We start from the raw sequence: 13,486 nt of genomic DNA, 5'->3' as shown, positions 1-13,486 counted from the left end.
ACAGACACATGCACACACGTACACTTGTGCGCCCATACACACGCTTCACAATCATGGCAGCTGCCTGCGAACATTCTCTACTTTCTCCTCCACCCAGCTCCTGCGAGATCCCGTCTTCCCCTGCCGGGCTCACCTTACGTATCTGTTCACGTCTCTTTTACCTTTTACAGGGGAGCCTGTCTTTGGCTCTTGGACCTTATCCTGGGCAGGACAGTTCTCCCCCTCACTGCAGATTTGCACGACTGAGTCCCAGACCGGCAAAGACCAAGTTCTCCTTGGAAGGTGTGGGAGCAGAGGGGGCCACGGAGAAAGGCTGGCTTCTTCACAGGGTCATTCACTGAACGTGAGGACAACAGCCTTAGCCCACGTCAGACTTATCACGCCTGTGCTCACGTGCCCCCCGCCCCACGCACACAGCTCTCACAGAAACGCCCACACGTGCTCTTTTCCGTAACCCCCCACCCAGTTCTTCCATGGGTACTTTTACACTCCTTCCATATCAAGTTCTGATATTCATAACCATGACTCTGATTAGTGCAAGACTTCAAAGCACCTTCTGAATCATTAAAGAAAGATTAAATTACATTCAGGGTAGTTTCAGATCAAGTGTAGCTGAGCTAATTCAGATTCTCTGAAAATCGGCAACATGATAAATTGCAACTTCACACAAGTCAGAGGATTCAGCGTAGAGCCTCCTAGAAGCTCAGCAGAGTTAGGCCACTCTGACGAGGCCATGAGTCCACAGGAACCCATAAACACGCAGGCACGTCAGGGCAGGAAGCAGAGCCCGAGTCCCATCCAGCCAAACGCTGTCACTACCCCGTAAATCCTCCGGAAATTCAAACAGCCGTCCCCGTTTGCTGGCGTTGTAAGTGATGCTGTCATAATCACGGCCATCCATCCGGGCTCGGCCGCGGACAGGGTCATTTGGTTAATGCAGGATTCCATCTTCATTGCTTTGTAACTAGTTTTTAATCAGCGATGATTGCCGAGCTGGGATGCTGTGGGCCAGCTCGCCTGCTCTTTCCCCAGAGAGTGCCCATAAATATGTCACAGCAATTAACCAGAGACCTGCGGGAGGGTGGCGAGGGCGGCGGCAGAGCCAGGCGGCGGGGTGCAGCCGCCAGCCTCTTCCCCTCCCCGAGAGGGGCTCCGTGGCCCCCAACCACCTTCGGAGGGTTGGTGAAGGGCATCAGCAGACGAGGGAGCCCTCGAAGAAGCATGTATTCCGATGATTGCTTTTGACTTGCCCGACAATTTAATCTCCCGGGGGTGGAGGAAATGACCAGTCGTCTGGCTACTCCGAAATCAATTCTGACCGTCAAAGAAAAATTGGCAAACTGGAAATGATAAGAGTCCTGGGGGGAGGGTCTTTATAATACTGTAGGCTGTATATACAACGGGGCAGAGAGGGCTTAGCACGTGCGGGGACCCCTGAGGCGTGAGGGAGGCAGAACACGAAACATTCAGAAAATCATACCTCGTCATTTCGTGGTCATAGATCACAAGCCTCTGAAGGAGAGGGTGATGCGAGAAGGTGGGAAACTCCTGGCAATGCACTTCCGCTCGGGCAGTCTCCAGCGATCCTGACCAGGAAAAGATGGGGAGTGTCCCTCACGATGCAGCGATGGCTGAACAAGCTTTCCCAAGGGACCAAAACACCACACTTTTAGCAGAAATAGATGACCGCTCTTGGCTCAGAGCAACAGGTAATACAGCTCTTTTCGTTTTCTGCCAGACTTAATTTTCATTTCTTATTTTGTGATTTTGAGCGCATTTTCATGTTTCATATGTTGAGCCATGTGGGTTGGCTCAGCCATAAGTCACCTCTTCCTGTCTTTTACCCCTTTATCTATTGGGTTACCTTTGTCTTTTCAATTCATAAGAACTCTGCATAGGGGATGACCTTCGTCCTCTGCATTACAAACATTTTTTTTCTGCCAAATCTGTCTTTGGTTTATCTTAAGTTTAAATTTCTTTGCCATATGAAAAGTTTAAATATTTTTTGGGTTAAAATATGTTTATAATGTCAGATTTTTTTTTAATGGCTTCTGGGTTTCTGGTTTTAGCTAGAAAAGCTTCTAGAGGGGCGCCTGGGTGGCTCAGTCAGTTAAGCGTCTGTCTTTGGCTCAGGTCATGATCCCGGGGTCCTGGGATCGAGCCCCGAGTTGGGCTCCCTGCTCAGTGGAGAGCCTGCTTCTCCCTCTGCCTGCCGCTCTGCCTACTTTTGCTCTCTTTCTCTGTCAAATAAATAAATAAAATCTTTTAAAAAAAGCTTCTAGAGTGTACATGAATTGTATGAATTGTATAGATTTTCTTGTAAGAATTTTATTGTTTTACATTTAAATCCTGGGGCGCCTGGGTGGCTCAGTCATTAAGCATCTGCCTTCAGCTCAAGGTGTGATCCCAGCGTTATGGGATTGAGCCCCACATCAGGCTCCTCTGCTGGGAGCCTGCTTCTTCCTCTCCCACTCCCCGTGCTTGTGTTCCCTCTCTCGCTGGCTGTCTCTTTCTGTCAAATAAAAAATAAAATAAAAAAAAACACATTTAAATCCTTAATCCGTTCGGGATTTATTTTTATAAAGAATATAGGTTGAAAGTCAATTTTTATTTGAATCTAGTTGAAAAGCCAGCTGTATTAGTACCATATATTAAGTAATCCGTCCTTTTACAATAGAATTAAACTACTCATCACATTTATCATGCAGTATTAATTCTTATATATACATCAAGATTTATTTCAAATTATTTATTCTATTCCACTGATCTACTCGACTTTTTTTGAAGTTTATTTATTTAAAGATTTATTTATTTACTTTGAGAGAGCGAGAGAGCACAAGCGAGAGGGGCAGAGGGAGAAGGAGAGAATCTCAAGCAGACTGTACCCTGAGCAGAGAGCCCAGTGTGGGGCTCGATCTCACAAGCTGAAACCAAGAGGGGACACTTAACCAGGTGCCCCAGTTCATTAATTTTTTAATTTAATTTTAATTTTAATTTATTTACTTTAAAAAATTTATGTATTTATTTTAGAAAGGGCGAATGTGCAAGTGCGGGGAGGGGCAGAGGGAGAGGGAGAGAGAGAAGCCCAAGCAAGCTCTCTGCTGAGCACGGAGCCCACGTGGGGCTCGAGCCCATGACCCATAAAATCATGACCTCAGCCGAAATTACCCGTTGGACGCCCAACTGACTGAGCCACCCTGGTGCCCCTGCATCAAAAAAAAAAAAAAAAAAAAAAAAAAAAAAAAATTGGGGCGGGGGAACACTGACATTTTATGATTAGATCTTTTCATTCAGGAATGTGATCTTCCCATTTTTCAGATCTTATTTTATGGCCTTTGATAATATTTTATAGTTTGTTTATTATAGATCATAAACTTATAAGGTATATCCCTAAATATTTTTCTCCTAATATCATTACTGTTTATCACTGAGTAGGGGGAGGGCTACTGATTTGGATATTTATCTTGCATCTACCACCTTATCAAATTTTACATCAATTCCAGTCGCAATTTTATGTGTTTGGGGTTTTGTTTTGAAGATTTATTTTAGAGAGAGAGCAGGGGAAGGGGCAGAGGAAGAGGGAGAGAGAGAATCTCAAGCAGACTCCGTGCTGAGCACAGAGCCCAATGTGGGGCTCGATCTCATGACCCTGAGATCACGACCTGAGCTGAAACCGAGAGTCAGACGTTTATCTGACTGCACTACCCAGCCCCCCTATGTATTTGTTTTCTGTTTTGTTTTATTTTGTTTTACTGGAATCTCTTGAAATTTCTAGGACTACAATTCTATCTTTGTCTTTTCCTTTCAATGTTTATATTATTTCATTATCTTACTACTTTCTTTAACCTCTGACACAATATTAAATATTAAGTAATAGCAGCACCCCTCACCATCTCTTACTTTAATTGAAATAGGTTTTGTGTTTTGCCCTTTAGGATAATTGCCATTGGGTTTGGTAGATAATCTTTATTACGATGCATGTAATTGCTTTCTGTTTCAACTTCCTGTGGTTTTATTGGGAATAGCTGCTCTATTTTCAAATACTTTGTAAGCATCTACTGTTAGGATCACATGGTCTTTTTCTCCTTTAGTTTGGTAATATTAACAGATTATGTTGATAGATTTTGAGATATTGGAATATCTTGCATTTCTGGAATAAATCCTGCTTGGTCATATTATGTTATACTCTTGATATATGACTGGATTCTCTTTGCTACGGTTGTAGAATTATAGAATTTTTGCATCTGAGCAAATTCTGCTGATGTATTTTTGTCTTGTTTCTGTATTGGGTTTTGACATCAAAGCTATGCTAGCATTATAAAACAGGGGAGCTTTCCATATTTTTCTATCATCTGGAATGCTTTAAATAGCAATGGAATAATCAGTTAGATAAAACTCATTTGTAAACCCTTTTGTACCCTGTCCGTTTTTCAATAGTAGATCTTTAATTACCCTTTCAATATCTGTTGTGGTAATAAGTTTATTCTGGTCTTCTACTTCTGATCAGTTTTGGTATTTGCTAGAAAATTTTCCGCTTCTTTTAAATTTCTAGATTTGTTGCTTTTGCTGTTCTTTTCTCATTGTTATCTGTAGTTAGTGTCTTATTCCTCAGATTGAATATTTTTGCTCTTTCTTCTTTATTCAGCGTGACTTATTAGTCTTTGTAAAAATCCAGCTTTTGGATTCATTTATCCCGTCAATTACTTTATTGTTTTCTATTTTTTAAAATTTTTCTTAAAAAAAGGTTTTATTTATTTATTTGAGAGAGAGAGAGTAGAGCAAGAGAGAGGGCACGAGCTGGGTGGAGGGGCAGAGGGAGAAGCAGGCTCCAGAAGCAAGCTCCCAACTGAGCAGGGAGCCCGATGCAGGGCTCGATCCCAGGACCCTGAGATCACGACCTGAGCCAAAGGCAGACGCTTAACTGACTGAGCCACCCAGGTGCCCTTATTGTTTTCTATTTTACAGCTTTTAGCTTCTACCAATTTCTACTTTGTAGTTTTTTAGGTGCTGTTTACTACCTTAAGATGAATAATTAATTCCTTCACTGAAAAATAATTTTTTTTCCATTGAAGGCATCTAAAACTGAATTTTTCTGTATGTAACAGGTTCAGATGTAATGTGTGCTTTTTGTTGCTTTCTAGACCATTTGCATTTTCTTTAACTTTCTTCTTTGGTCCAAGGATGTACAGAATTGGGTCTCTCAATTTCTGTGCAGTTATAATGGTTATAACCACATCTTAATTATCTTTACTTTTATTGGATTATGATCATGGGATGTGGACCACAAAGTTGCTATTTGTTTAAATTAATATTAATTTTAGCTAATATTTAAGCATTAATAATTACATGATTAATACTTGATTAATACTTATCAGTTAATAATATTTTGCTACACAGCGGGTTTTTGTATATATTCCATGGATAAATGACAAAACAATGTACGTTCTCTATTTAAAGATTCTGTAGTCTGATGATCATTTACTAATGGCATTATACAATTCCTCTGTCTTTATTTTTGTCTCTTATACATGTCTAGTTCCAAGAGGGGTGCATTAAAGTCTCTATAATTGTATTTTAATTTTTATCAAGTTCTCTTTGCAATTCTAATAGTTTCTGATTTAAGTGTTCAGTTCTCCCAGTAATTGAGGCATAGGGTTTATCACCTCTGTATCCTCTTGTGTTTTTTGTCATTATGGAATATCCCATTGAGTGTTTTAATGTTAAATTCCACCGTCTGGCCAACTGACATTTCAAACCTTGCCCTTTTTTGTTTGTGTTTGCTTATTTTCTCTTTGCCATCCCTTTATTTTCAGCCATCCTTATCATCTAACTGTTTCTATAACAGCAGATAATTGGGTTTTTTCCTAAACACACCTGTTTTGCGATGGTAGAAAACGCAGTCCATTCGTATTTAGATGGTGACGGATTACCTTGCGGGCATTCCTTCCGTCCTACTTTACTTATGCTTATGTTTATCTTGACATTGTTGTTTTGCCTTCTTTTCCTAGTTTTTGCTGATTTGTTTTCTGCTTATTTTTAGTGTTTCTCCTTGAAAGTTTGGTTTTCTCTAGATTGATATTTTTCTGCCTCTTTTTGGATGCATTTAGGCATTTAGGTTCCAGTGCTTTCCCCCACCCCCACCCCGGCACACTCAACACTGATGCTGACGCGTGTCATCCGGCTTGAACCCAGCAGGATGTCTTGCAGATGACAGCTCAGTTCTGCCACTGAGCAGTCCTAGGACCGTGGGAAAACTACCTATCCTCCCTGAACAATAAAACGTAGCCAGTCACACGACGCGAGTGGGACTCACCAGACCTTCAGCACATCATCCCCCGTTGATGCCCCCATTCCCTGCTCTCTCCCTGGGCTTCTGGGCTGGAGCTGAGCAATCAGGATGAGGATGAAGATGAGCTTTTTCATGTCTCTGGCCTACTCCTCTCAGAGTTCCTAAAAGATTTCTCAAACCGAGCTCACTGGTCTTTCATTTCTGGGGGAAGGCGGAGGTTATACTCTCTTGTCCTCGAACAGGATTGACAAGACATTGGAGAGTGCTGATGCTTTGCCTGTGGACCTAAGAGGTGGGCCTAGAACCAAATTCTCTTGTCTCCAGCCTCAGGTTGAAAGGGACACCTTCTGGTCTTCTCTTCTTGGAACTTTGTGTAGCAGAAATGCCCCTAAGATAAAGCTGGAGTAAGCAGGAGACAGGACACTGGCGGAGGGGCCCAAGGTGGCCATGCCCTGGGGACCAGAGCTCCACCTAACGCTCCGAGGAAGCAGTTACAAGAAGCTTCATCCCTTACAAACTCGCAGGCCTGGCTCTATTTCCAGAGCTTAACACCCAAGGAATCCCTCTGGTTCAGACCATGTTTTGACTGCTACCACCAAGTCTTAGACCTTGCGCTCCGTGAACTGTGTCTCAATTCTTTTCTCTCAACTATTTGATAGAAGGCGGAAGTGTCACAGATGATCTATTTCTTTCTACACCTTTAATTTTGTGATCTTACAAAATTCTCTTTATTAAGCAAGACTTTGAACTTGAGGGCCAAGGCTGGGCTTCCAAATGCCCTTTCAGGCTCCTACTCGAGGGTCATGGAATTGGTTCTACATCTTCTCCTGCAGGCTGGTGATAACAGAGGCCAGCCACCTGGACAGCCACTTAGCTCCTTTGACGCACATCTACCATCTGGGTCCCATGATCTCATGGGACCTTGGTGTTTGCTCCCTGCCCACCCAAGGGTTCTGAGGTTTCTTCAGCCTGTTCTGATACAGCAATGCTCTTGTCGCTTCATAAAAATGTTCCACCAGCTCTCCGGGGACAGTGGAAGGGCTGCTCCACTGGAGGTGCTGTGATCAACACTGGTGCTGAGAGGCGGGGGGAAGGCAGGTGTGCTTGGTGACACCCCCCCCCAAACCAAACAACAGCTACTCACCCCCCAGCCCTCCTCTGCAAGGGAAAGAACACCAAACAACTCTGTTCAAAACAGTTTATTGTATTTTATTTTTTTTTTGTCAGACAAACACATTGATTTCTGGACCACAGTAGAGGATGGAAACCTTTCACAAACTTATTTATTTGAAAATACAAATATAAAATTATACTTTCCACATCTGTGATGTGAGAGACTGCCATCCACATAGTAATTTTTTACAACAGGGCTTTAAGAAAGCCACACACAAAGACCTGAAAGATGCTTGATATATATATAGATAGATACATATATATGTATATATATAAAAAAAATACTCACTACCAAAGTTGTCATCAGTTTCATACTAAAGTATAAAAGTAAGGGTGAGGTCAGCCACAGTGCTAGGGAAAGTTTTATTTAGATACATTTATGTCCACATGAAACGCTTAGACTTGCATCTTATTACATATGGAATTCCGAGTTTACGATACACCATGAACGGTAGATTGGCTAGCCCACGCTACGCAAGAGGACACGCACAGACTCCACACAGGATGGTACAGTATGTACAGAATACAGTAGCCGAGAGCCCTCCAGGGAGGCTCGGGAACTTTCGTCTCTCAGACCCCCTCCCCCCCCTCGTGCCCCTGCCTCCCGGAAATGAAATCCCGTCTGAGACGATACATTCTGATTATTTGATAGCCAAGTGTTTGAATTAAGGTTGCTTCCCCAGAGGGGTGGGTTTTATTTATAGATATTTTTGTTTTCGTTTACTTACTTTTTTTGGTTAAAAAAAGAAAGAAAGAAAGAAAACAAACATATTACAGTATGAAAGTATTGCTTAACGTACAGCGTCTCCTTGTGTAGTGTCTGTGCCCAGGACCGGGCTGAGCGGATTCTGCTGCTTTTCTGCTGAGGGGGAGGGCAGAGGAGCCCGCCAGCGTCTCTCTTCAATGTGCTTGCCAGCCTCCGTCCCTCTGCTCGCCGCCCCCCTCCCTGCTTTCGTCTTCCTTGGAAGGTAGCCCGGCTGGCGAAGCACATTCAAGAAAGAAGATTCTGCCCCGCGCCCCCCTCTCCCACAGTCTCCCTCTGTCCCTGCGTGCCACTCCCAACCGATAAAGAGAAGTATGAGTTAGTGTTTCTTTTGTAAACAATTTCATATGCAATATAATACAGAAAGCATGGCTGACCTTCAATAAAAATGTAGTAAACTATATTGCTTTTTCTTGATTATGCTGCAGTGAGCGAACGGCGGGATGAAGCAGTGTGGCGTGGTGGTGGCTAAGTCCCTAGCCCTCGTTTGCACTAAAGATGAAAATCGGGTTTGTTTTTCTATTTGGAACCAAAAAAAAAAAAATTTTTTTTTTCTTCAAAATCCCCAAATGAAAAAGAACCCCCCCCTCAAAAAAACCCCCCAAAATAAAAACAAAAAACCGAAAACAAAAACTGAACACCTTTCAGGTCATTAGAACCAACAATTACCCAATGATTTTTAGACTAGTCTAGCAAGATGTGTGTAACATTCACTGGCTGTGAATTGCTGTGCAGTGAAACAGTAAATTGACAGCAATAGAGCCATGCTACCTTAAAGTCCAAGCTACGAGTTCAAATTAGGATGAAGGTTATGAAGGATAGAAACGCAAAGGCCTGTCAGGGCTTCGTTTGAATCAAGCCAATGAGCGACTGGGTTAGAACACGAGGCTGCTTGGTTTTCCCAATGGGTGTGAGGAAGGCCACAAACCAGGGCTGAGAAAGCTCCTGGGGAGGGGACCAAAGGCTTGGTCGTCCCCGTCAAGCTCCATGTCCAGGTAGAACCAGGAATGGGTCCGGGAGCTAATGCCACTCACTCCCCTCTGCTTGGGAGGAGAGGAGTTCGGGGGTCCCAGGCAGATGGATCTGGAAGCCAGAAAGTCACCCGGTGGCTATTTCGTGATTCCGGGGAAAAGCCATCAGCCAAGAGGGTTTCTCCCCCAGGGAAGGCGGAAGGTGGTTCCCATGTGCGCCATTGAGCTTAACTGAAACAAAGACAAGGCTGAACATCAGTGCTAAAATAATTTACAAAAATCTTTCGAAATGGACTTCTAGATGAGTGGGGGGACTAACGTGAACTTTAACCTAGGTAGCCACATTAAAACATATCAGATTTCCACGAGATTTGTGCTATGGGCTACTGGGTCTCTTCAAAAGGTATTATAAACATCTAAAACATATTCACACAGATTATCAATTTCTTCTGAGCATTCTTAAAAAAATATTTTTTTCTCTTAGTAAAATCATTTTAATATACCATGCCTCCCTCTTTTAAAAAATAAATTAAAAAAATCCAGTTTTGCATATCTAGCATTAGCATTTAAGGTAGTATGGCACACCCCTTCACAGTTGGGGGGGGGGTGGGAATCTACAAAACGCCGTAGAGTCTGCCGGCATTTGAACATCATGAGACCTTGGGTTAGTTGAAACCACATCAGATCAGCAAAAATAAAATAAAAAGTTGAAATTGAAAAAAAAGAAATCGAAAGGAAAAAACTGCCCCAAAATTATTAGCAATTTTTTTTTCATAAATAAGAGAAAGTTCTATCCTTACTGGTCCTAAATCTGAATAACTATGTCTAAATTTTTTTTAAACCTTAATTACGTTATACCTATCAATATGTACTAGAAGAAAGAGAAGAAAAAAAGTCACTACACTAGTACGAGGACAGTACGCCTACAAGATAGCCATTTTATACATTATTAACAGACAGTGATCAACAAAGAGTCTTCTACGAGGTGATGGGGAATGCGGAGAAAGGAAGGCGCTACACGGCACATCGCCGACGTGGACGTAAGAGTAAGCAAGTTCCCTAGTCTAGACACTGAATTTCTGGGAATTGATGGTCTTTTTTCTTTTTTCTCTTTTTTTAATAAAACTTCTGTTTTGTTATTTTATCACTTGAACAAGGTTTGATATTTTAAAAGCGCCCAGCATTTTCCTTAACTTGGTTGTTTGGAAATAAAAAAAAAGAAAGAAAGAAAAAAACAAAACGCAACAAAACAAAACAAAACACCCCTCACCAAACAACCTAACATTAAATCGGAAAAACAAGATTTTTTTTTTTCCTTAAATGTCCTTGCTGTTTAATTAGAATTGAAAAAGGCTTTTTTTCTTTCTTTCTGAGTGAGCATTTTGGAGCCTTTTGTTTGAAGATGCTTTTGCCCTACCATGTCTGTGAATGTCTACATTAGCCTACTTTGTTAGTAAAATTTATAAAAATAGGAGTGCAGCAGCTCTTTATAATAAATGTCGCATTCAGTGTCTCATACTGGCTGTGCCTTAAGTACCAAATTTATAAACGTAACAATTTAAAAAATATTAATAAAACGTCAATATCACATTTTAAAAAAGAAAAAAATATATATCCACACTACAATATGTTTTAATGCCATCTATTGAGTTGTACTTCTATAGTTGCTGTTGCCGACCTATTACCAATATTAAAAAAAAGTTAAATTAAAAAATATCCTTCATCATAAGTATCTTTCCCCAACCGAGGACCATATATTCTAACAGCCAAATGTTAAACATGTGCAAACAGGAAACTGTGTTTTTCCCACCAGTCACAGTGCAGCGATGTTTATACTTTTTTTTATTTTTAAAATTCTGTTTACATCTACAATAAATTAAAAAAAAATTCTTCCATAGCCTCTCTGGTGATACTTGCAGCACTGAGGTATTAAAAAAAATATATAAACCGAAAGGTTGCTCTCCTAATTTGTAAATAGGAAGTGAATGGAGAAAAGGTTTTATTAATTAATGCAGGCTTATCTGTCCCTGGCCCGAGGGGGCCCCCCCCCACCCCGGAGCTGGGGGGGCCGGTGGGGGGCAGGGGAGCAAAGAGAGGCAAAGTGTCCTAGGGACCTTTGGAGGTGCTGAAATGGTTGGACAATAGAAAATGATCAAATATTTAAAAATTAAGACTGAAAAAGAATGTCCCCCCACCCCCTCCCCACCCAAGCCAAACAGGTGTGCTTTGAAACTTTAAATATGTTAAATATTAAAATTGTAGCTTTGTTTTAAAAAACGTCTTGGGAAAAGCAGTTTTTCATATTTTAAATAAAAATCTAACTAGACGGTAACATTTGAAGCTGTGCACAGACGAGAGGTTAATATGCTGGTATGACACTAATACAGTTCTTAGGTCTATCACACAGACAGAAGGAGCTAAACAGTGTTCTCACTTTTCCCGGGGTCGTCCTGGCAGCGGCGGGTCGGGGGGGTGTCCTTCCGCCTGGGAACTGACTTGGTTATCATGCCTTCCCCTCCTCCTTCCACAGAGCATCGAACTGCCTGAGACCGACTCCCTCACAAAAATATTTTTGATTCTCTCTTTCTTAATAGTTTCTATGTAGTTAATGGAATTGTATTTACAACGCTTCTTTTTTTAGAATTCACAATTTCAAAAAACCTTATAATATCACCTCTTTCAACAGAAAAAAAGCACTTATAGAAAAGGAGGACACTCGAAACATGGTCGTCCTTACCTTATTGCCGAAAATAGATATACTTAGGTTAACAAAGAGACGTCACAAAAAAGAACAGCTATAGAGTCTGTTAGTCAGCCTACTACATCTCACTTCTTACACGACGCAAAGGAGAAAGTTTATGCCCACCTCCCGCCCCACACTTCACGACTTTGCTTCCGAGGCTACAGCTCCACCAGAAAATCCATACAGTCTCAGAATTGGTACCAAAACATTGAGAGTAATATTACCATCTCAGCATCCTTTAAAAGTGAGAACGGAGTCAAAACAAGCAACAACAAAAAAAATCTTTTTAAGAAAAAAATAATACCTTAATATAACAATTATACTATGGTTAGCTTTTAACTAGATATTAAAGCTATATGACTACCGGACTAAGTCAAAATCACTACCAAATGTGATTCAAAGAGATTTAAAAGGAGAAGGGGGGGGAAGAGAGAAGAGGAAGGGAAACCATCAAGAAAAACAAAACAAAACCAAAAATCATGGGTTATGTACACATTTAAAAGCTGTTGTCTTATATTACAGCAGATTTGTGAGATGATGAGATGTAGTCAACCCTCGATCCAAAGTGAGCCATCTCTGGTTGGGGTGGGGAGTGAGGCTGGTGGGGGTCCAGGTCTGATGACATCACCTAAACAAAGGGCCACTCAGAAACTTCGCCCAGTCTTGCCTGGACATCCAGGTATGCTCTGCAGGGCGCGGAAGGTCACGGAAGCCCAGAGGAGAACACGAGGTGGGAAGCGGGAGGAGAGAGAAGATGTGTCAGGCAAACGTACTGTTTATTGCAACTTTTAACTAGCGCTTTCAAAGTACAACTACACCGGGCTCCCGAGTACGTCTGGAAATGGCCAGGCTAACAGCTTACTGGGACCACAGCTTGGGCAATCTGACATCTTCGCCACGCCTGACGCGGGGGAGTGGACAGCTCTGCGACCCATTCGCTGGTTTGCTCTTTTGCTCATTTGCTACGGCACCGTGGAAGTCTTGGGGGTAACGGCAGGAAATGGGGTCCGCGAACGTGGCCATGCTGGGTACGCAGCTACATGGGTGCATTGCAAACTGACGAGGGATGGGTTTTTTTTCTGGTTAAACTTCTGGTTTTCAAAGCCAAATGTTTAAAAAACTGCTTTATCAGATACTGTCAATGACTGCCAAGAACTGAACATGCAAATTAAAAAAAAATCTAGAAATATTTTATTTCCTATCAAGGACTGGAGGTCAGGAAAAACCACCGCGGCAAAGAACCAGTTTTGGTTATAGGAAATAAAAACAGGTCCGGGTCGCGCAGACTTGCCGCGTCTCCCTGAATCGACTGTGAGCCCGGCGCCGCCTCTGCGGACGGATGGCACTGAATGCAGAGAACGAAACCTCGCTTATGGACGAGTGTGTGTTTCGTTCGACTCACTTCATCCATTTTGGGGGTGCGGGGGGGTGTTACCGCCAATCTCTGGGCTATGTTATCCTTGTGTGGGAACCGGGTCCTAGAGCTGGATAAGGAGGACGGGCTGGATGCCTTGCTCTCCCCCGGCTCCCATACTGGCCAGGAGGGC

General features: G+C 42.3%; 1 protein-coding gene across 7 annotated transcripts in view; it reads right to left on the bottom strand.

Moving 5' to 3' along the window:
- Positions 1-7,473: 7,473 nt before the first annotated feature.
- The window catches only part of MSI2 (musashi RNA binding protein 2), a 386,748-nt gene continuing 380,735 nt past the window's right edge, over positions 7,474-13,486 (bottom strand). For 4 of the 7 annotated variants that reach the window (XM_044390831.3, XM_048223858.2, XM_044390834.3 and 1 more), the window contains one exon: positions 7,474-12,625. In XM_044390831.3, the coding sequence (XP_044246766.1) occupies positions 12,584-12,625 (42 nt within the window). In that variant the 3' untranslated portion in view covers positions 7,474-12,583. The remainder of the gene's footprint in view (positions 12,626-13,486) is intronic. The other 3 variants (XM_026517410.4, XM_026517411.4, XM_044390832.3) reach the window with 2 other exon arrangements.

This window comes from Ursus arctos, unplaced genomic scaffold (genome assembly GCF_023065955.2).
Source record: "Ursus arctos isolate Adak ecotype North America unplaced genomic scaffold, UrsArc2.0 scaffold_24, whole genome shotgun sequence".
NCBI lineage: Eukaryota > Metazoa > Chordata > Mammalia > Carnivora > Ursidae > Ursus > Ursus arctos.
Note: the sequence above shows the minus strand (reverse complement) of the source record. Positions and strands in the feature narration are given on the sequence as shown.